General features: G+C 53.3%; 1 protein-coding gene across 4 annotated transcripts in view; it reads left to right on the top strand.

The window, feature by feature from the left end:
- Nucleotides 1–23,424, top strand: part of MGAT5B (alpha-1,6-mannosylglycoprotein 6-beta-N-acetylglucosaminyltransferase B) — an 83,306-nt gene that overhangs the window by 52,871 nt on the left and 7,011 nt on the right. For all 4 annotated transcript variants that reach the window (XM_073886019.1, XM_073886018.1, XM_025859829.2 and 1 more), the window contains 6 exons: nt 5,869–6,000; nt 7,309–7,442; nt 11,828–11,958; nt 19,695–19,850; nt 20,842–20,988; nt 21,152–21,268. In XM_073886019.1, the coding sequence (XP_073742120.1) occupies nt 5,869–6,000; nt 7,309–7,442; nt 11,828–11,958; nt 19,695–19,850; nt 20,842–20,988; nt 21,152–21,268 (817 nt within the window). The remainder of the gene's footprint in view (nt 1–5,868; nt 6,001–7,308; nt 7,443–11,827; nt 11,959–19,694; nt 19,851–20,841; nt 20,989–21,151; nt 21,269–23,424) is intronic.

The following is a 23,424-nucleotide window of genomic DNA, read 5'->3' as shown; positions in this document are numbered from 1 at the left end:
CGGCCTGGGCATCGGGAGCCATCAGCTATCTCGATTATCACCTGTACGGTTTATATAACCTTTGAGGCATAGCTTAGATGAGAAAAGCTTGCTTTGTGCTCAGCCTTCACTGGACATTCGTTATGTAAATCGGGGCCTGTCTGCAAGGAAGGAGGCGGGGAACAGCCAAAGGGATGTGTTCCTATTCCTCTGACCACATCCCCGTGGCGCTGGGAGCTGGAGGGAGTCTGTGCTTTCACCTAGCTCTCCCAGGAGCCCCGGCCCTATTCTTAGCCCCGAGTTTGCATCGTAGGAAGGAATGCTGGGGAAGAAAGTGTCAGCTTTGGACACTGGTCCCAGGGCAGGCTGCACAGGGTGGGAGGGATGCTGCTCCCTGCGTTTCTCTTTTCGAAGCCTCCGGCCCTGCTTCTTTTTGCCCTTGGACTAAGGCGCACAGTCTGGCTGCCTGGCTGCTCGAGAGTGAGGGTGCATCCTGGGCAAGAGAAGAAAATACTGCAGGACAATAGAACGCCTTTCTCTTTGGTGATCCTGGCTTCCCTTCCAGAGCGGTTCCTTAGATGCCTGGTTAAGTCTCTGGGGCCCTTTCTTTCTGCCCCCTTTGACCTTGGGCAGAGGCAGTGGCCTGCTCCAGAAATAGGCCACGGGAGAGAGACGGGGGCAATTTCACAGTGCTCAGGAGACGGGTACTGGATGGGGTCAGAGGGATATCAGGCCAAAAAGTCCTGGGCTGCCCCAGCCAGTGTGCTCCCAGCAATGAGATGGGTCTAGAAAAGCAGAAGTTCCCTGCGTGCACTTAGCACCTGGAGCCAAGCATCTCTGAGCCCTTTGTGAGAATCCTGTTTAATTAGGTCCTTCCCACACAGAGAAGAGAGGGAGGGAGAGAGAGAATAATTTGTTCCAGAATTTGAGCACTACCTGGAGAGATTATTTCCAGCCACAGACCAAAGGCACAGGGAGAAATAAAACCAGAGAATTTTTAGCCTGGAAGGGACCATGGAGATCCGTCCGAGCGTCATATTATGGGAGTGGAGGCGGACACCAGAACAATCTGACGTCTGGGCAAGGCCACCCAGCAAGTTCGTGCTGGAGCCCAGGAGTGATTTTCATTGTGCCAGAACTCAGCATTTTGATTCCCAGCTGAGGATTTTTTTTTTTAAAGATTTATCTGAGAGAGAGAGAGAGAGAGACAGAGAGAGAGCAGGGGGAGGGGCAGAAGGAGAGAATCTCCAGCAGACTCCCCCACTGAGCGCAGAGCCCATTGCAGGGCTCCATCCCATGACCCCGAGATCATGACCTGAGCCGAAATCAAGAGTCGGACGTTCAACCACTGAGCCACCCAGGCGCCCTGAGGATTTTTTTTTTTTTTAAATTGATCGTAGACTTGTTCTCCCTGCCTCCTTGTCCCATCTCCACATCCTACCTTGTGATCTTTTAGCAAAGAGTAACTGAGTCTCCCCTTCTCTGGATACGTGCTGTGCCCCTACATTATGGCCCGCTGGGAGTCCAGGGGTGCTAGAGAAGACAGCGACACGGCATATCCTTGTGGGGCTGGGCACAGGCCCCTGCGTGTGAACAGTTTGGCTTTTTAAAACATTTATAGTCAAATACACATAACAAGATTTACTCCCCTGAAAAAAAAAAAAAAAAAAAAAAAAAGATTTATTCCCCTGACCCTTGTTAAGTGTACGGTTCGGTGGTGTTAAGGACATTCACGAGGTTATACAGCCATCGCTCTGCCATCCAGCTTGGCAATTCCATGTAGACTCCCCCGTCCTTCCCAAGGGTGGTGTAGGGTAGCCGGCGGCGCTGGGTGGATGCGTGGGAGGCCCCTGCCCCGGGAGCTGCTGTCTCTCCCGACCAGACTCACCCATCCTGTGGCCCCACGGTGCGCTGGGGCCGCAGAGGCTCCGCGATGTCCCCTCTTCCCCTGACACAGCCCTGGGCCAAGAGTCTGAAGGGGAACGAGGAACTTGGCAGCGGAAAGAAGAAACCGTCTAGACAGGGGCCTTTGAGGTGTGAGCACGGAAGGTGGGTGGGTACAGCGGAAGCTCTGTGGGCACCTTTGGCTGAAGGTCGTCTGGAGACGGCGTTTTTCAGCTCCTGTCGCTGCTCCGACCAACCACTTAGCGTAAAATTGTCCGTAAAAGCGACCTGAAATTACAGGCGATGGAAGCACAGCCCCTTCCCCGTGGCCGCCCCTCTCCGCTGTCCTCCGGGTGGGCTCCGAGGCCCTGTGACCGGAGGGATGAGGCAGCTGCAGACACTTCTCTCCACTGAAGTTGCTTTAAATGGAAAACCCTTGTTTTCTAGGGCTGGGAACCCCGGACGGCCCCTCGTTAGCTCCCCCTGGGAGAGGTACCCGCAGTCTTTGGGCCAGTTTCTTTCTCCTCCTCTCCTTCCTGCGGGATGGCTTTGTAGGGCACGTGGGGCCACTGGTGTCCGTGTCCCGAGGTGTCCAGGAGATCCCCCCCCCCACCCCCGGGAAGAGCCAAGAGCCAAGACGCCCATCAGCCTTGAGCATCCCCCACCCGCCGTCTCTCTCCGGATATGCTTTCCTTGGCCACATCAGCAACCTTTAAACCAGTTCTTCCTAAGGGGGTTCACCTGACTCCCTGGTTTGCTCATTTGTTCCTGAACACAGCAGGTGCTTGTTGGCCCAGGTCCTGTCCCGGCTCTGGGTGTTCAAAGATGCCCTGGCCCCTGTCCGCATGGACCCCGGTGGTGAGGAGGTGACTGTGGATGGTGCAGGAGAGGGGTTTGTAGCAAGCGGTGGGGGAGCACAGGGGCTGCGCATCTCTCTGTCCAGGGGTCCGAGGAGGGCTTCCTGGAGGAGGAGGAGGAGGCAAGGACCAGGAGGTGAGAAGTCTTCTGGGAGGGATTAGAATCAGGTTTACATTGTGGAAAGATCTCTCTGGAAAAGAGACAAGACTGGAGGGGCACAGAGCAGAGAGGATATTATCTCAAGATTCAAGGTGAGAAATGACAGGGCCTTAAGTGGGGCGGGGTGTGCGCAGGTGGCATCTGGGGGTCAGGAAGGAGTGGCTGGGCCCAGAAGTTCAGAAGGCAGAACGGATGACGAGAGGAAATGATAATTCGTGGGACTTTCGCCCGCCTCGCCTCAGTCAGTCCTACCGGGAACTCTGTGACAGAGCCATTTTTATTCGTTGCTGAGAAGAAAGATGAAACTGCAGGAGGTTTATGCGTCCTCCTAACCCCGGGGAACTGGGACCGGAGCCCAGTCGCTGCTGGCAGCGGGGGCTCGGATTTCGGGGATGGCCCTGCGGTCCCGCCATCCACCGTCCTACTGTCTGCCACCTGGCCGGCCCGGGGAGGCCAGGAGAGCTTAGCGGGTGGCAATGTGGGCTCCGGAGTCCGACTGCCCAGGTTCCAGTCCCAGCTCCGCGGCTTCCTGGCTGTGCAATCCTGGGTCAGTTACCAGCCCTCCCTGTTTCCTCATCTCTAAAGAGGAGAGCAGGATAAGAATGGGTCTGCTCTCGTAGGGTGGTTGCCCAGATGAAAGGATTGAGTGAATTAATAAACCAAAAGCCCGTAGAACGGTTCCTGTGTTCAACATTTTAGCCCCTGGGATGACGCAGATGATGGCAGGGCGGAGTCTTCCTCCCAGGGAGAGCTGCTCATCTGGCCTCTCGGTGGTCCTGGGGTTTGGGGCAGAGGCCAGGGCTGTGGGCCGTAATGGGGCAATGGAAGGAAGCCTGCATGACTTTGTTGGCACCACGCCTGGCCACAGAGGGACACGTTGCCTGGAAACCAACCAGAAATGTAACGTGGGAAAGTAGTCCTGTTGCTGTACAGGTGGCAGCAAGGGGACCCACCTACAGTTGATGCTTTCAGGATTGTTAGTTAATTTTCCCGGACCCCAGTTCCCTGTGGGAGGGGCAGCCACCGCCTTCCTGGTTTCTGCAAGGAAGTGACGACGGGATCATCATTTTGTCCTTCCTCCCATGGCTCTGCACTGAGCGAGGAAGGCGGGGGAGGAGGGTTGTGTCTGTCTGTCCCTGGAGCTTCTGTGGCCCGGAGCAAAAATGTTGCTTCTTTGGGGGGGCATCTGTCTTACCGGAGGAGTCTGTGGGGGTGAGAGAAAGCCCAGGCTTGAAGAGGGATGTGGGGACGTCCTACAGAGTAGAAGGCAAAATCTGCTCCACGCTTAAAAATACCACCAAATATTTCATGAGGTCTCCAGGCTGTGGGAGCCGTTTCCTGTGATGGCTCCAGACCCCTGCGGTCTGTGCTCATTCTCGTTTGCTTTCTGGGTATTTCCATAGAAAAAGGCTCACGAAGCCTCCCCTGCCTTCAGTGTCCTGTTTTTGAGCATCCCGTGTGGTCGTCTGGTTGGACCGAGGGGACGTGTGGGAGCTGGGCGAGTGGGGGAGGCAGCCCTTGGCCACTGTCCCCTGTGTAGATTAGACATACGAGACACTGGTTATTAGGTTTTTGCATTCTCCTCTTAGCACTTAGCAGCCAAGGTTCTAACCTGGCGGGGGGAGCTGGGTGAGGCTGGGGTGCACTGGCGAGTGGGGAGCAGGCACAGGGACAGCCCCTCCCCTCCTGCGGCCCTTCTCTGCAGGGCACGGCCGACCCCTGATGCCTCCATCCCCATCACACGTCACCCGCAGCCTCCCCTGACATCTTTCCATCATGGCCTTGTCATCTGGTTACCATAAACTTCTGGCGGTGTGCTCAGGGGACAGTGCACGCAGCGCCCCCCTCCCCAGCTTCTGATGGTGACGTGCAGAACATGAGCAAACAGAGTGCAAAGACGTCCAGGCTGGTACTTTCCCACCTGCTTGAACGGGCTCTAGGAGCCCGAGATGTGACCCAGGGAGCTCATCCATCATGGCCCTTTGCCGTTGATGAGCCAGTGACCTTGTCAGAGCTCCTCACCTACCCTGTCTGAGTCTGCTCTTCACATGGGTCCTGAAGGGGCTCACTCGGAGGTCTCCTGGACCCCTTCCGGTGCAGCCGTCTGGACCACGAATCCCAGGGAGATGGGAATTCAGGGGAGGTGGGTGGCTGCTGTGGGGTTCCGAAAGAAAGGGGCACTTTTCTACTCCCTGCCTGGCTCAGGGGCTCAGGACAGACTTACTGAATGGGCAAGCTAAATGCCTCCTCATCCCCTCAGAGGGGTGGGTTGTCAGGCCAAGCCGGGGCTCCTGGACGGTGGGCAGCGGCGTCCCAGGCAAAGGAATTTACCCTGGCAGCTGAGACCAGGTCTGCTAGGCTCCAGAGAGATGACCCAAAGTCTCTGGCACTGGGTCACCAGAGGAAAACCGTGTGTACATGATCTGGCAGGTAGGCTGACCTTGTGGGGCAGGGCTGGGCATCTCCGTGGGCCACGAGCCGGTCAGCAGAGCAGAATTATGTCTTCTGAGGCAGGGCTTTCTGCTCCAAACACTGAAGCTGCACTAAGGACAATAGCGAGCATTTATGGCAATTTGTGAACGCTAGATAAAGGTGCCCCCTCTGGGTGGACACAGCCCTGCAGGGAGCACATTTGTGCAAATTAACAAAAGGTGCTCCTTCTACCTGGCGGGTAGCCCAGGCCAGGGGCACAGCTTGGCAAGCTAGCCCAGGCTGGATCTCAGTTGTACTTCCTCTCATTGGAGTCTCTTGTGCAGTGAAAAACCTACACAACCGGACATGGCCACCCCGTTCACTTGCTTTCCAAGTCTGCCAGCGCTCATGTGCCAACCTCGCGTTCCTTTACAGGGCCCCTCCCCCATGTTTATCCTGGGCTATAAGAACTGAGGTGGCTCCAGGTGCCCCAGATGCAAGGCTGGTTGGGAAGGTGGGTTTCTGGTGCCTGTGGGTCCCTCTTGGGGCTCAGACTCTGAAGGACTCTTCTCTCAGTAACTTAGGGGTGCCGCCAGGCCGGGGGAACTGTCCGCTCACCATGCCCCTGCCTTTCGACCTCATCTACACTGACTACCACGGCCTGCAGCAGATGAAGCAGCACATGGGACTGTCCTTCAAGAAATACCGGTACAAGGGTAGAGGCGGGCGGTGCCCCACCCCAGGCCCCGGAGGAGCCTTCCCCTCGCCCCCCGCCGGCTAGTCCCCAGGGTGGGGGAGCCGCCTTGTCCCGGGTCCTGTGGAGGGGGGGGAGGCTCGCTCTTCCTCTCTTTCCCCTCCCCCATTACTGTCCTGCCCCAAGGAGCTCTGCCTCCCAGCTCAGAGTGGGAGTCACTTCAGTGCCTCTCTGCTGCGGGGCAGCCCGGGGTGGGGCTCAGAGGTTATCTGGATGCGGTGGGGGGGGGGTGCAGGGGAATGACAGAGGGGAAAGGAATGGGAAACTCAACTGGGGTGTGACCTCAGCGTGGGGGGCGCTCAGCACCCTGCCACCTCCCTCCCTCCACTCCACCCCCCTGAGTCTGAAGGAAGGCCAGTGCCATCTCTCCCAGTCTCTGCAGCCAGCAGGATACGGGGTTTAATTTAGCACAGAGAGCCCTGCTATTTATTACATTTGCTCCAGTCCCGTTGACTATCCCACATAATTTTATTAGGAAAAAAAAGTGACAGGCGGCGTTATTGCTTTTATTATTAATGCGGGTTCTTCATGCACTCGGTGCCTCCACCTCCCGCCCCCTGCCCCTTCTCTGGGGGAATAGTGCTGACCTCAGCAGTCTGTGGATAATTCTGGGTCACAGGGAAGGATGTGGGGTGAGGAGGGAGCTCCTTGGGGGGGCGCTGTCTGTGTCTCCACCGTTTCCTTCAGGTGCCCACACCCCGGGGGGTGGGACGGATGGAGGGGGAGGTTTTGGGGCAGCGACAGAGCCTCTGCCCAGCTGGGAGGTGCATCTAAGGTGGCCAAGCTTGCTTTGCAGAGGACACTTCAAAGCACTGCCTTCCCAAAGGAAGCCCAGATAGGCCAGCGGCATCCTGGGGGTGTCGGGGGGCTGTGAACACAAATTACTGCTGCTGCCTGCTCAGGAAAGTGCAAATCCTACAGGGAGAGGGACCCCCACTCCAGGCAGTGCCCCCCTCCTAGGCTCCCTTGGGGCCCCCATAATAACTAAGTTTCTGAGCAAGTGGCCCATGGTTCAGGCATAGCCACACAACCCCGAGACAGCTGGGCTGTTGTCAACCGATGGTGAAGCTGACCCAGAGAGGTTAAGGCACTTGCCTGTGGTCACACAGCTAGGTAATGTCTGGGGCCCAGCTCTGACCACACATTGCAGTACCTGGCCAGTGGTTGGTGCCAGCACCCACGCTGGGGCAACCCAGCCCAGGGAGACACAAGAGGTTGCTGACCCTGGTTCCTTGTACCCCCACCTCCGGGGCGGGGAGCAGGTGCCGAATCCGGGTCATTGACACCTTCGGGACAGAACCCGCATACAACCATGAGGAGTACGCCACGCTGCACGGCTACCGGACCAACTGGGGCTACTGGAACCTCAACCCCAAGCAGTTCATGACCATGTTCCGTGAGTGTCCCAGCCGCAGGGCATGGGCGGGGTCAGGGGCAGATGGGGCCTCCTCATGGTTCGCAGGGGTGCATGCGAGGAGGCAGGGTCTCGTCCCTCCGGGGCTTTCCTTTCCGGGCTGGTGTGGCAGTGGGGCAGGCCCAGGCACCTGCCCGCTCCAGGAAAACCTGGTTTGCCCTTCGCGAATGTATGAGCCAGAGAGGAAGTCTCTTGTGGTGTCTGGGGAGCAGACTGGGTGGGGCTTCCAGCCTGGCTTAGGAGAAATGTGGCGACCTTTCCAACACGGAGGACGTGGCCTTTGCCTCCAGCATCACACGCCGCTCTCAGAGAGCTGCGGCGCGCACATTCCAGAACAAAGAGGGTTCGGTGACCTTGTAGAAAGAGAGGCCAGAAGTATACCGGAGAACTTTAGGGGTTGACAAAGGGGCAGGACGGGCAGCCTCTTCTCAGTGGAGGGAACAGATGAAGTGAAGACAGATGTGGAAAGAACTGGAAGGTTCTGGAAATGCATGAGGTCCAGTAGGCTCCAACATTGGGGATAATGGGAAGTGAGGCTGGGGGCTGGAGCCCCTGTGGAAACCTTCTGACGATGGGCGTCAGGCAAGGAATGCCATTTAGAGCTGAGCTTTAGCTATTTTTAATGAGAATCTAAAATATATACATTCACTGACTTGCCCCCTTACGTGCAGTGTGCTGAAAATAATTTAATCCTTTCTTGACAACTGAGGGTCAATTCTCACTCTCTCTGTGGTGCACGAGCCTGCCCTTTGGGGACAGCAGAGGTGTGCGAAGCCAGGTGCCCTTGCTAAATGGCCCCTTCTCCTGTCACTGTTTGATGTGGTGCTTTTTCTCCTCGTTGGGAGGCTATCAGCTGTCACATCTAATTGTCGTCAGTATATCTGCCTCCAGCAGCATCTTGCCCATCTAATTTGTAGCTCTTTGAAGGCTCTGGGTCAGAAAGCCAGATAAGCACCTTTTGTTAGGATGTATCTAAACTAAGAGCCAACTGAGCAGGGTCCCGAGGAACTTGCTCAAAAGTAAAGTATCTGGTCTTTATTTAGCCTGTCAAATTCATGCACCTCTTTGGGACGCTTAGGGTCCTTTTTTGTCTTACTCTCCAGGTTCTAGGAAGTATTAGAGGCAGATGCAATTTCTAGACACATAAGTAATGGCTTGATTGGATTCCAGAAGGTTGGGGAGGTGGGCAGGTTCTTCGGAGCCCAGGGGAGGGAACTGAGGCCCAGAGAACTGAGGCCACATGGCTCTCTGGGAACCAGACTGCGGAGGGAAGGAGGTGGGGGTCGTGGTGGGGATGCTCCAGGCTGCGGAAGCAGCCTACGTGATAGCAGAGAGCAGGGGTGGGCACAGAGCTTGGGCAGTTAGCTCACTTGCAAGGGAAGCATCAAAGCTCTGAGGCTGGCAGGAGGGACATGGAGGATCTGGGGGCAGTGGGGGCGTCTTCTAGCACCTGTTGCTGAATTTATGCCACATACCGTAATTCAAGAATCGCTGTAGATTCCTGAGCCTGGGAACGTCATGGAGAAAAAGGTTTTTTTTCATTTGTTTGTTTTTTAAGATTTTATGTATCTATTTGAGAGGCGGGCGGGGGTGAGCAGAGGGAGAGGGACAAAGAGACTCCATGCTGAGCGTGGAACCCGACGTGGGACTCGATCTCACGACCCCAAGATCACAACCCGAGCCGAAATCAAGAGTCGGATGCCCAACCAACTGAGCCACCCAGGCACCCCAAGAGAAAGGTTTTTGAAGCACATTATTCTGGGAGATTGCAGATGGCCAAAGGGGCAGCGGTAGAGGAGGGAGAAGCAAGAGAGGGGGTAAGAGGCTTCCGCAATAATCTGCACTGAGGAAATGAGCCTCACATGGGGTAGGGCCCACTGGATGTGGAGTTCCAAACCTGGCAAACTCCTGCTCATCCTCTAAAACCCCAACCCAAATATCTCTTTTATTTACTGCCACTTTCACCAATTCCCTCATCTGCTGTTGCTCCTTCACCGCTATTTTTATACCTTTTAAATCCAATTCTATAAAAGTGTATGTTGAAGTATTTTAGAGTTATTTGCTTATACATTTATTCCTCCCTGATAGATTATGAACCACTCAAAAGGGGGGCCACTGATTGATTTATCCTTATCTCCCTGGAGCCTGTCAAGGTCCTCAGAAAATGTTAATTGATTGAATAAATTAAAGAAACTGAAAACAAAAAAGGAAGAGAGAGGCTTGCCAGTTTTAATGATATATCAAGTCCAGGAAGGAATTTACGAGCAGACCTGTTTCCCCATCTAGCCGGGTGGTTTCCCCAGTGAGCTAAGTGGGAGGATGGCTGCCTCTTCCAGCCTCACCTTTGCCCAGAGAGTTGGGAGCTCTTTCCTTGATGGTCCCTGTTATTTTAATTGATTGGATATTTCCCTGTTCCATGCCCACTAGTTTAGTTAACTGGGCAGAGTTGGTAGAATGAGGGATTCTTTAGCTTGGTGAACAGGGAGGCCTTGGCAAGCAGGAGAGAAGCCTGGGTGGCAGCCCTAGCCGGAGCCAGCAGGGAGGGAGAGAAGGGGGCTGGGCAGGCAAACAGGTGAGGGAGGGTCTGGTCTGCCCTCCCGGGGCCACTCCCTAGCCTGGGCAGAGCCTCCTGAAACAGGAGAGCTGCCCACACCCTGACAATCAGAAGTAACTCCAGGTCTCCAGGCCTTCCTTATGCTCTTGAAGCTCTAGAAGAAAGATCATTTTGTTTTGCGGTCAGCAAAGGCCCATCCTTACAGTTGGACTTTCAGACCCAAGAATCCATGCGCTTCCTGGGGTACTTAGGCAGGAAACCTTCATTTCTCCTACGATGTTCCAGACATTGATGATGACTTTTTGTGGGTGGAAATACTATGTTAAATCTAATGCATTTGATCGAGGTATATACATCTCAAGTTCAGAAATGCTAAAATGTGAAAACATGAGTCTGAAATAAGGAATTGGGTATTTGGCATCAGGGTTCTTCTGGGAAATCAAGGACATGTGGCCTCTGCCAGCCTACTCAGCACAGCCTCCACGGCTGAGGAGGGCAGAGTAGATTTCACTGGGTTCAACAAACATTCTATTCAAGGTCCTGTACACAGATGGGAGGGACCCTGTGCCTTGCAAACCTACAGCAGGTGCATGGTGGCAGACAGAGCTACTTAGCATGGCCGAGGAATAGGAGGACGAGCTAAGACACATTCCCTGCTCCCCGTGCGCTGGGTTCTGGGGACAAATGAGTAGGTCTTGCCAATTTTAACGATAGACCAAGTCCAGGAAGGAATTCATGAGCAGACCTGCTTCCCCATCTAGCCAGTGTGGGCTGCACTGTAGCAGAGACAGAACCACAGGGGTGGAACCACAGAGGGAGGGCACCGGACCCCACGCAGAGAATTTTCTCATCCAAGGAAAGGGAGGAGAGCACTCCAGGCAGAGGGAACAGCAGGGGCAAAAACTTGGAGGCGGGAAAGGAAGGATGTGTCCACGCATTCATGAGCCAGTGCGCCCGGCTCTCCCAGGTGCTGGGGGGACAGAAGTGAGCGAATCAGAGGCCCTGCCCTCATGGGGCTTATATTCTGACACCAATAAACGATCAATTAGATATGTAATATCGTGTCTGGTCAGTGAGTGCAGGTAAGGGACAGAGAGTGACCAGGGCCAGGGAGGACCACTTGGCAAGACCCTGGAAGCAACGCTTGTCCGCAGAGGGGCTGTACCCAGCACGGTCTCAGGAGGGAGTAAGAGAAGCTGTCAAAGGGGCAGTGGGGGCAGATCCTGTAGACTGTTGGCTTCTGGGGCCACTGCAGGCTTTTGTGCAGAGGAATCTGGTCTGACCTAATTTTAAAGGATTGCTCTGGAGAAAAGGCAAGGCCAAGAGAATGGCAGAAATGGGGGCAGGCAGCAAGTCACAGGGGCCCAGGACAGAGAGGGTGGTCCCCGGGCTGGGGCGGCCGTGATGGAGGAAATCCCACCGGGGTAACAGGCTCTGCTGTTGGGTGTCAGCAGTGAGAGAAAAGGGGAGGAGCCAAAGCCTTGGGCCAGAGCCAACTGGGGAGGGAGGACTCTGACCGGAGCAGGGTCCTGACTGTGCCTGTTTGCAAACAAGCAGGGGGGCCAGGCTTTCCCTCTGCTCCAGGCTTTCCCTCTGCTCCAGGCTTTGTGACAGTCTTTGGGAGAAGGAGACGCCCGGGGCCGGGACACTGATGGGTTCTCTTCCCCCTCCTCCACCAGCCCCAGTGCCTCCCAGCCCCCTTTCCCCATCCCTGTCAAACAGGGCCCCCTCTGAGGGGGCCAGTCCAGGTAGACCCAGGGCGCGGTCTTGGCTGGGTAGCAGCCCCCTTCCTGACCCTGTGGTCTGGCTGTAGCTCACACCCCGGACAACTCCTTCATGGGTTTCGTGTCCGAGGAGCTCAACGAGACGGAGAAGCAGCTCATCAAAGGCAGCAAGGCCAGTAACATGGCCGTGGTGTACGGCAAGGAAGCGAGTATCTGGAAGGTAAGCACGGCCTCCCGGGGACTCCCACCTCCAGGATTTGGCTCTGTCCACCACCCCTGGCTCCGGATGCTGAAATGTCCCCCAGTGATGGGTCAGAAAAGAGAGGTCCCTAACTGCCACTGAAAATACCCAGCCTGGGGGCTGCTCACCTGCCCCCGCAGCCCCCCACTCTGCAACAAACCCAGTTGTCCTTTATCAAGGGCTGTGACCTAACCCAGCACCCTCCCTAGGACCGCATCGATAAACACTGTGAGCGTGGCAAGGGGGCTTAGGCTAGACTTGGGGCCTCTGAGTCATGGGAGGCAGTGCAGAAGGCAGGAGAGGCTAAGGATTAGAACCCCATCCTCAGGGCAGGGTCCCCGGAGAAGCGGTCCCCGTGCGGGAGGTTGTGTGCTCACTGCTCACTGACCTGTTCTTTCTCCTCTTTTCTCTGTGCCCTCCTGGCAATGAGGCAGCTCCAGGTAGGGTGCCTGCTCACCATCGCTCCTCCTGCTCCCCTCTGCTCTCAGTAGGGTGTCCCCGGGGATGCTCTTGGGTCCCTTGACCCCGCAGGGTGCAGGGTGCAGGGGGAGGGATGGGAGGTCATTCTCATGTGATGTGAAAGGAGCAGGCTGCCACGGGAGCCCAGGGCGCTGGGGAAGGGGGTGGCACGGAGTGCGTCTGCTTTTACCAGAAAACACTGCTAAGGAACTGCCCTGAAAGAATGAGAGGTTATGAAGTCTGGGAAGAGAAAGGCTTTCTCTCTAGCTCAGGCACCTCTGTGATAGCCAGAAGCAACGCTGTTCTGCAAGAGACCTCAGAGAAAGTGCTTCCAAAAAAAGACATCTTCGCTCCGGTCTTTGTGACTGGAGGAAGTCGGAGGTGGCCGGATGAAGAGGCTGAGGGGCGCATCCTGGGACGGATGCAGCCCAGAGTTCAGGGGACCAGGTGGCAGAGAAGGGGAAGGGGCTGGATGACGGAGGTCCTCATGGGGGCAGCAGCCGGGATCAGGGCGAGCGTTTGGGTGAATTTTGCGCCAAGGAGGCCTGTCTTGTTCTGGGTCCCCAGAAAGCAGGCCTTGAGGCTCAGGCCTGGGTGCTATTTTATGAGAGCGTGTGGCCCAGGGGGCAGGAGTGGGGGATGGGAGAGAGGCAGACCCATCCTTGCCACTGGAGGAAACAGGCCAGACATCAGAAGGGCCGTCTGGGGGGGACATGGGGGGCTTTTTGTTTGGCAGGTGAAACTAGCTCAGAGCTCTGGGTTTTTTCTCCTCAGCTTTACTGAGGTATAGTTGACAGGGGAAAATGATATATTCTTAAGGTGGACAGCATGATGGCTCAATATACATATATATTGTGAACTGAGCACCATGATCAAGCTGCTTAACACAGCATCACCTCACATCGTCATCTGCGTGTGTGCGCGTGCATGCACTTGTGTGTGGTGAGAACACTGAAGATCTGTTATTCTCTCGGCAAATTACAAGTGTACAATACAGTACCGTTAATCACAATCACCGTGCTGCTCGTTAGATCCCTGAACTTACTCTTCATACAACTGAAAGTTTGTCCCTTTGACCAACCTCTCCCCATTTTCACACCCCGAGCCCCTGGGGAGCACCATTATACTCTGTTTCCGTGAGTCCCACTCTTTTAGATTACACATATAAGTGGGATCGTGTCGTATTTGTCTTTTTCTAACTTCGTCTCAGTTAGCCTTTTATTTTTTTTATTTTTTTAAAGATTTTTTTATTTATTTGAGAGAGAGAGAATGAGAGAGAGACAGCACATGAGAGGGGGGAGGGTCAGAGGGAGAAGCAGACTCCCTGCTGAGCAGGGAGCTTGATGCGGGACTCGATCCCGGGACTCCAGGATCATGACCTGAGCCAAAGGCAGTTGCTTAACCAACTGAGCTACCCAGGCGCCCTCAGTTAGCCTTTTAAAATGAAATAGAATATCAGAAGGAATATCAGAAGACCTTATATGTATTAAGAGTAAATATTGTCTTAAGGTTTTATTTTTCTTACATAATCTCTGTACCCAACATGAGGCTCGAACTCACAACCCTGAGACTGAGAGTTGCACACTCCACTGACTAAGCCAGCCAGGAGCCCCGAGAGTAAATATTGTTTTATGAAACTTAAAGTTTACATATATGCATGTACGCACAGACACAGGCCTATGTGCATATGTACATGCATACACATGCCTACACACATACGTACATGCATGTATATGTACGTGTGTATGGGTAAAAAAAAGGGTGCTGAACAGCTGCCTCCATTGATGGGATAAGGAAGCTGATGTTGATGGGGGTGTGGAGGCATTCTTTCCACACTTTACTTTCTCGGTTTGATTTTTTTTCTGTGAGCCTATTTAGTTTTACGCTATGTAGTCCTTTTACATTTAGTGTGATTTCTGATGTATTTGGCTTGGAATCTACCATTTCACTAGCTGATCTCTATTTCTTTTTCTTGCCTGTTCCATGTTCTTTTCCCTCTTATGCCTTCTTTCACACTGATCTGTACTTTGAAATTCACCCCCTGTTAGCTGACTCATTATACTGTCTCCTAGTCTTGTAGTGGCTGCAATAAAGATGACACCGTGCATCCTTGACTTATCAAAGGCTCGTATAAATCAATACTTTTCCCTTTTACTGGACAATAAAAGAACCTTAAAATGCTTTAATTACCTCCCCCCAGCTTGTGTACTCTCATTTTTTTAAAAGATTTTATTTATTTATTTGTGAGAGAGAATGAGAAAGAGAGAGAGAGCAGGAGGGGGGGAAGGTCAGAGGGAGAAACAGGGAGCCCGACGCGGGACTCGATCCTGGGACTCCAGGATCATGACCTGAGCCGAAGGCAGTCGCCTAACCAACTGAGCCACCCAGGCGTCCGTGTACTCTCATTTTATTTTGATTTCCTGAGAATGCCCTTACTTCACCCTTATTCTTAGTGGATACTTTTGCTGTGTACAGAATTCTAGCTTGGCTGTTACTTTCTTTCAGTGTTATGAAAAGACTATTGTCTTCTGGTTTCTGGGAGCCTTGTTCCTTTAAAGGTAATTTGTCTTCTTTCTCTGCTCACTTTTAAGACCTCTGTGTGTTTAGGGGCGCCTGGGTGGCTCAGTCAGTTAAGCGGCTGCCTTCGGCTCAGGTCATAATCCCAGAGTCCTGGGATCGAGCCCCGCATCGGGCTCCCTGCTCAGCAGGGAGTCTGCTTCTGCCTCTCCCTCTGCCTGCCTCTCTGCCTACTTGTTCTCTCTCTGTATCTCTCTGCCAAATAAATAAATAAAATCTTAACAAAAAAAAAGACCTCTGTGTGTTTAGTTTTCAGTAGACTTACTATGATGTGCCTCCAAGTGGTTTTCTCTGGACTTACCCTGCATGGTGTTTGTAGATCTTTTTGAATCTGTGGTTTGATCTGACATTAGTCTTAGAAAATTTTCAGTTAATATCTAAGTATTGCTTCTGCTCCAGTCTCTCTCCTGTGCTTCTCGGACTCTATTTCTGCATACATTAGACTCCAACATATCCCCTTGTCTCTTACATTCTTTTCTGTGATTTCCACCCTTCCTCTGTGCTTCAGTCTGGATGTTTTCTTTTGTTTTTTCACTAAATGAATTCTCTCTTCATCTGGGTCCAATCTGCTGTGAAACCTGTCCATTCAGTTCTTAATTTCAGCCACTAGATTTCTTACTTCGAGCACTTCCATTTGGTTTCAAACCCTTATCTTCTATTTCCTTGACTACATTCAGCAGATTTATCTTGAAGTCTGTATCTGGTAATTCCATCTTCTAGATCTCCTACGGGTCTGTTTTTATTGTCTGTGTCTCTTGGGTGTTTTTTTTTTTTTAAGATTTATTTATTTATTTGAGAGAGTGTGCAAGCAAGCTGGGTGAAGAGCAGAGAGAGAGGAAGAGAGAATCCACAAGCAGAGTCCCTGCTGAGTGCGGAGCCTGACGTAGGGCTCAATCTCCCGACCCCAAGATCATTACCTGAGCAGAAACTAAGAGTCGGGTACTCAACCAACTGAGCCATCCAGGCACCCCTTTGTCTCTTGGGTTTTAATCACATTATCATGTACCTGATTTTTCTAAAAATCAAGGTGTTTAAATTTTTTCTTTAAAAATCTATTTTTAACAGGCTTTACTGCAGTATAATTGACATGCAGTATACTACACATGTTTCAAATATATAATTTATAAGTTCTGACGTACATATTTACTTGTGAAACCATCTCCACAGTCAGGATGATACATCCACCATGCCCAGGTTCCCTTTTCCCCTCCTCTCCCCTCCTCCCTGCCAGACAGCCCATGGTCTGCTTTCTGTCACCACAGATTAGTCTTCATTTTCTATAATTTTATATAAATGAACTCATGGTATATACTCATTTTTTTTGGTCTGGATTTTCTCAGAGTATAATTATTTCAAGATTCATCCATGTCGTTGCACGTATCAATTGTTGATTCCTTTTTATGGCTGAATAGTTATTCCATTGCATGGAATTCCATTGTATTCCACCACACCTTTTTTATCTGTTCACCTGTTAGTGGACATTGGGGTTGTTACCAGTATTTGGCCATTACAAATAAAGCTGTTATGAACATTCATGTACAAACATTTGTACAGACATATGCTTTCGTTTCTCTTGGGTAAATATCTAGGCATGGAATGCCTGGATCATATGGTGGAACTAGGTTTAACATTTTAGTAAAAGTGGTCGTACTATTTTACGATTCTACCAGCAGTGTATGAGAGTTCCGGTTCCATTACAAAGTCATCAATACTTGCATGGTCCATCTTTTCGATTTGCGCCATCCTACAGATGTGCAAGGGTTTCAACTTGTAGTTCCCTATGACTAATGATGGCGAAGATATTTTTGTGTGCTTATTTGTCTTCCCTATTGGGTAAAGTGTCTTTTCAAAATGTTTGCCCATTTAAATTGGGTTGTTTGTTTTCTTATTATTGAGTTGTTAGAGTTTTGTACACATTCTGAATATCAGTCTATTATCAAATACATGGTTGGCAAATATTTTCTGTCTGTGGCTTGTCTTTCTCTTAGTAGCATTGTTCAAAGGGCAAAGTGCTTCATTTTAATGAAGTCCGGTGTTTTATGGATTATGCTTCTGGTGTCGTATCTAAGAAATCTTTGCCTGACCCAAGGTCACTAAGGATTTTTCTCCTGTGCTTTCTTCTGTAAGTTTTATAGTATTACATTTAAATCTATGGTCCATTTTGAATTAACTTTTGTATATGATATGAAGTACAGATTGAAGTTCTAATTCTTTCCCTTTTTCGCATGTGGATATGCAATGTTCCGTGGCTGTCTGTTGAAAAAACTATCCTTTCTCCACCGAAATGTCTTTGCACCTTTGTCAAAAATCAATTGACCATGCGTGTGTGGGTCGATTTCTGGACTCTGTTCTATTGCATTGATCTGTCTTGATGCCAATAGCACACCGCCTTGATTACTGTAGTTTTACCATAAATCTTGAAATCAGGTAATATAAATCTGTCTGCTTTCTTCTTTTTCAAAGTTGTTTCTTCTAAGCCTGCTGGGGTTTTGATTGGGATTTCATTGTTTTTTGTTTTGTTTTGGAGTCCTGGAAAATGAATATAAAAAATTGTAAAAATAGTTTGGGGATGATGCCCTCTTCTTCCAGAGAGGATTTTACTTTTACTCTTAGCTTGTGATTGGAGCTTCAGCAATCTTGGATCACCTTAGTCAATGATAGGATTTGAGACCATTTAAAATGGATTCAGCCCCTGGGGCGACTGGGTGGCTCCATCAGTCAAGCATCTGTCTCTTGGTTTTGGCTCAGGTCCTGTTCTCAGGGTCCTGAGGTCCAGCTCCGTGTCAGGCTCTGTGCTCAGTGCGGAGTCGGCTTGAGATTCTCTCTCCCTCTGCCCCTCCTGCTTGTGCTCTCGCTCACTCTCTCTCTCAAATAAATAGATAAAACTTAAAAAAAAGACACCCCCTCCCACACACACACAAAAACACAGACTCAGCCTCTGTAGGGGCTTCTCTAGGTCTGGCCCACCCTTTTTCTTCCAGCGTGCAATTCCTGAGTTCCAACCCCCAGTGTGGAGTTTCCATCAGGGTCCCCCCTTGGCAGACCCTGAACTCTGACTTGTCCTCTGGCTGTACAAGGCGACCAGAAGCTCTGCTCAGTCTCCTTGATGCTGACCCTGGAATCGGCTGGTGCCCCCGGGGCGGGGGGGGGACGCTGACCCCAGCACTGGCCTCCACGATCTCCTTCCCTTCTTCTTCCAGATCTTGGCCTTCTAATTCTGCATGCTTTGTTAGATTTCACTACCTTCACAGAAATTTTTATATTTCCCTGTCTTTCCTGGTTGTTCTCAGAGGCAGGGCTGATGTGCATTACCCAGGACACCGTTACCCAAAGAAGAAGGCCTCCTTATGAAAAGTGTATACCGTTGGAGTTTCAAAATGTGAATTGTTAATTATTTTGATGTCCATTGACAATATTCTTCAAGAGCTGTGGTTTACACACTGAACCTGGGCCAAAGCTCCTTGTTGTCCGACCTCATGGCTAGCCAGCAGGACGTGGAGAACCTGGCTTCTTTTTTTCTGACCTGTTAGCCTGCTGGGGACTAGCCCTCCCTGAAAAAACTGCTCCCCGCCCCAGCCTTCTCTGTGATCTTGAAGTTCCTTTCTTGTCAGCGTATCCCTTCCTCTCTTCTGTGAGTCTCAAAAGCCCGCAAGAAGTAGAACCCAGTGGCAGACCCCATGCTTACCCCTAATGAGGTCCTACACTGACCACAGCTCCTGGCTCAGGGCTCTGGCCGTGGGGTCAGACGGGTGCCCAGGGGCAGAACTGTTATCGGTTCACCTATGCTCTGCCTCCCATCGTCCCCTTCCCCTGAGGTTGGGCCTGTTTCCAGCTCCCTTGGGCTGGGCAGAAAGCAGAGCCTGGATGTGGGACTGGAGTCTGGAGGGGCTGAGCCTTTGCTAGTTTGGGGGGTTTTCACTCACAGGTGCCCTCCTTAAAGACAAGGGCTCTGTCTTTTTTTTTTTTTTTAAGATTTTATTTATTTATTTGACAGAGAGAGACACAGCGAGAGAAGGAACGCAGCAGGGGGAGTGGGAGAGGGAGAAGCAGGGAGCCCGAGGCGGGGCTCGATCCCAGGACCCCGGGATCATGACCTGAGCCGAAGGCAGACGCTTAACGACTGAGCCCCCCAGGCGCCCCGACAAGGGCTCTGTCTTGTTCCAGCTGTGCTCCCAGCAGTGAGCTCAGTGCCAACACATAGCAAGTGCTCATAAAAATGTGCTACATGGATGGAGGAAAGGGGAGGGAGAGAGAAGGGATGAGTGGACAGATGGATGGAGGGGTGGAGGGATGGACGTATGTATGGAAGGATGGAGGGATGGGTGGATGAGATGATCTCGGCCCCACAGCTCCTCAGGTGGCCTTGGAGATCGCCAGCGGTTCAGGGACGCGGAGCAACTTCATTTGGATGCGTTTAAATGTGGGAAAGGGGTTAGGGATTCTTTGCAAAGAAAACAGTTCCATGGCTAAAAATAGTCTAGTCCAACTTCTGCAAGTCACAGATGAAGAAAATGAGGACCAGAGAGGGGAGGGGCCTTGCCCAGGGTCACACAGCTGGTTGAAGGCCAACCTAAGACCGGCCCCACATTTTCTGACTTCCAGACCAGGGGTGTTTCCACGGACAGCTCTGCCTTCCACAGTTGGGGCGAGGCTCCCATCTGCACCCCCTCCTCTTCCAGGGGAAGGAGAAGTTCCTGGGCATCCTGAACAAGTACATGGAGATCCATGGCACCGTGTACTATGAGAGCCAGCGGCCCCCTGAGGTCCCGGCCTTCGTGAAGAACCACGGCCTCTTGCCACAGCCCGAGTTCCAGCAGCTGCTACGCAAGGCCAAAGTGAGCCCCACACCCTCACTGTCCTCACCCCAGCCTGGCCACAGATGCCGAGGAGGTCACTCTACGTGCCCCCCAGGCCTGCCACCGTGGCTGGCGGCCCCTTCCACATGTAGACCTGCCCCAGCACGCTCTGCTACCCTGAACCTCACGTCCAGTCCTCCTGGGGCCGGGGCAGAGCTGGCGGCAGAGCTGGGGGTGCTTACCCAGGAGGGACCTGGGCAGGGCCAGCAGAGAGGCTCAGCAGTGGGGAAGAGGAAGCGGGCTTCCCTTCTCACCCCTCAGTACCAGGGCAGCCCCGCGGACTCTTGGGCCAGGCCTAGCTTTCGGAGCTGCTGAAAGGATGGTAGGGCAGGCTGAGGGCATGTCCCGGCTGGAGTTCCATGGGCCTACTAGTTCTGATGGACTGCTTCTGGAAGTCCTATGCTGTATTCCTGGAGCAGCACCTGGCACGGTGGGCATGACTCTGCTGCTGGGCCCTGAGGGCTCAGCTGAGGCTGAAGGGCCTCCAGCCAGCGTTCAGGTCCTCTCCTGATCTAGCCTTGTGCGTTGGGGCAGGGGGAGAGGCTTTGTGCAGTGAGCAATCTGAGCAACCTTACATGGCAGCCCTGGGTTCAGAATCATTTCTTGATTGCCTTCCAGGGGCCAGCCCTGTGAGCACTCCTGGCACAAGTTAGGTGCCGATTAACTGTTTTTAGGATGAGTAAAGGTCCTTTAAGTTCAGCCTTCTAAGCTTGAGACCCTCTTCTCTTTTCCCCTCCAGGATCATAGCCCGCTAGAGCAGGAAGAGACCCCTGATATTACCTAATCAGACCTCCTCATTTCACAACCAGGAACCTGAGGCCCAGAGAGGGGCGGTGCATGCCATGGCACCGTGCCGGTCTGGGTGCTCTTTCCTGCCCCGGCCGCCCCACCCCCGTGAATGTCCCAGCCCTGGCTTCCCGGGGCTCCAGTGCCCAGCCTTCCCTGACTGTTGTGCCACTCACTTCCTCAGCTCTTCATAGGCTTTGGCTTCCCTTACGAGGGCCCCGCGCCCCTGGAGGCCATCGCCAACGGCTGCGTCTTCCTCCAGTCCCGCTTCAGCCCGCCCCACAGCTCACTCAACCACGAGTTCTTCCGAGGCAAGCCCACCTCCAGAGAGGTGAGTGGGGAGGGTCTGAGATGGGGACCCCTGCAGTCCCTGGAAGAGGGAGACAGGCAGGGGGTGAAGGGTCGGACAGGACAAGTGGGCGGGGGCGCCTCCCCTGAGCGCGGGCCGGCCTGGCAGGCACAGGGAGAAGCTGCTGCTCTCTCCGCCCGGCCAGGTGTTCTCCCAGCATCCCTATGCAGAGAACTTCATTGGCAAGCCCCACGTGTGGACCGTCGACTACAACAACTCGGAGGAGTTTGAAGCAGCCATCAAGGCCATCATGAGAACCCAGGTGAGGTTCAGATCCAGTCAGGACTCTCATTAGCCACTACTGGGGAGTCTTAGCTCTAGTTGGAAAAAGATGCCCTTCTTGGTGAATTCAGACTCGCAGGCCTGGGTTGTGCTTGACCCCACTTACCAACTTGAGTATAGGGATGGGGGGAAGGAGAGGCAGGGAAATACCTTTGTGCTATGAACAACCTGTACAACCTTACATGGCAGCCCTGGATCCAGAATCATTTATTAAGCACCTTTGGAGGCTGAGCCCCATGAGCACTCTTAGCACAAGTTAGGTGCTGGGTAATTGTTTCCAGGATTAGTGCATGGAGGCTCTTGGAACTCTGCTGTTGGTGTGTGTCTGTGGCCTTTTGACAGCATATCTCAAACTATACATGGCATACACGTCATCTGGGGATCTTGTTAAAATGCAGGTTTGGATTCAGCAGGTCTGGGGTAGTGCCAGGCTTAGGGCCACCCTTTGAGTAGCAAGGGGAAAGAACTTTCTGGGTTTCCTTCAGCAGGTATGTGAGCATTGGCGTGTGCAGGTGCACACGTGCAAGTGGGGAGAGAGTGAGGAGGGGCTTGTGCAACTTATCTCCTCGGCAGGCCCCTTTGTGGCTTCTGATGGCCCCCCGAGCTCTTCTGGTTCCTTCATTTTGGAAAGGGGTCAGACCATGCAAATGGCGCTCTGCTCGCCATGTTCCCTCTGGACCCGCCTCTTGCTGTAGCTTGGACACGAGGCTGAACAAAGATAACCAGCCCTGCGGGTGTCCCCTTCCTTGCCCAACCTCATGTTCACGGAGTGTGTCCTCCTGGGGGCAGAGTATGTACCACTCAGGGTGAACATCGGTGTCTGGGGCAGACCTGGAGAGCCTTGGTCTCGGCGGGGCCACCACAAGTGAGTGACGTGATAGACAGGCTCCTTCTGCGAGGGAGGGCCACGCCCCGGGAGGCCACAGCTGGCCGGCATGTCTGCTGCCCCAGGGGATCTGGGGGCACTGCCAGGCTCAAGGGCAGAGACAAGCAGGCTTAGCTTTGAACCCAGAGCTTTGAACCCAGAGCTCTGGCCTGGTTGTCCTGACCCTGAGGCAGTCTGGCATTTTTTTTTTAATACCCCCCTGTATTCACTATCACTCACTCCCACTCAGGACCCCCAGCCTTGGCCCCCGCCCCTGCAGATGCCCCCAGAAAATCCCTACTTACCTCTCCTCCCTCCCTTCACTGACCACACTCTCAGGCTTCCGTCCTTCTGTCTGGGGGGAGTGTTTGTCTAGTGAAGTGCCCAGAAGAACGTTGTGTGGCATAGCTTCCACCCATCTTTAGTTGTGACGGACATGGATGTGGCCATGTTGACCTGCAGAGGGGCTGAGCCCCTGGACCCTCCCCGAGCAGTGGGGGGGCGCCCTCCATTCCTTAAGCATCAGCTTGAGCAAATCTCTGTGAGTTGCTCCAGGTCACGGGCTTAGACTGGGTTCCTCCAGAGGGTGACCCCGAGGCACAAGCCATTTATTTGGGATGTGATCTGAGGAAGGAGGGTCCTGGAGTGACAAAGTGAGATGCTGTGTTCTGGAGTAGGTCACCCCGGCCGGCGGCACCTGGCGTTCAGTGCCGGTGGGGACCTCTGACTGATGGGGTAGGTCACACCCCAGATTGTCCTACCTGAGAATCAAGTAAACCCAGGGTGTTTATCCCCAGCTCCGTCCATTGCTGACTGAGGGCTGCAACTGGGGACCCTCGCTGGGCTGAACAAGACAGTCCTTGGGTGAGGGCCTCTCCAGGTGGCCTCGGTATAGGAGAAAGAAGCCAATGCCGACAACTGACCAACCCCAGCCCCAAGCGGTGGCACAGCACTCTACATCCCAGGTGGACGCTGCATTGGAAGGCCCCCCAGCAAGGCAGATGGCTACCCTGGAGGCGACCCCCACCCCACACCCTCCTCCTGCTCCTTCTCCCCTCCCCCTGAAGAGGGGACAAGGACAGGGGATGGAAGGGAGACCAGCAAGGCTTTTGCCCACCCCGAGGGCTCAGGTCTGGCCCAATAGATGTTAGCAAGATCTGTTGCTGAGCTAAAGGAGCAAGATACCCAGTCCTGTGGGGAGCACGTTCCAGCTGCAGAACACAACGGGGGTGCCGAGGGGCCTGCAAGTGAGCGTGCCCATGCATTTGTGT

Source organism: Callorhinus ursinus, unplaced genomic scaffold (genome assembly GCF_003265705.2).
Source record: "Callorhinus ursinus isolate GAN/ISIS: 27379988/994484 unplaced genomic scaffold, GSC_fseal_2.0 scaffold68, whole genome shotgun sequence".
NCBI lineage: Eukaryota > Metazoa > Chordata > Mammalia > Carnivora > Otariidae > Callorhinus > Callorhinus ursinus.
The sequence above is the reverse complement of the archived record's forward strand: the minus strand, read 5'-3'. Positions and strand labels throughout refer to the sequence as shown.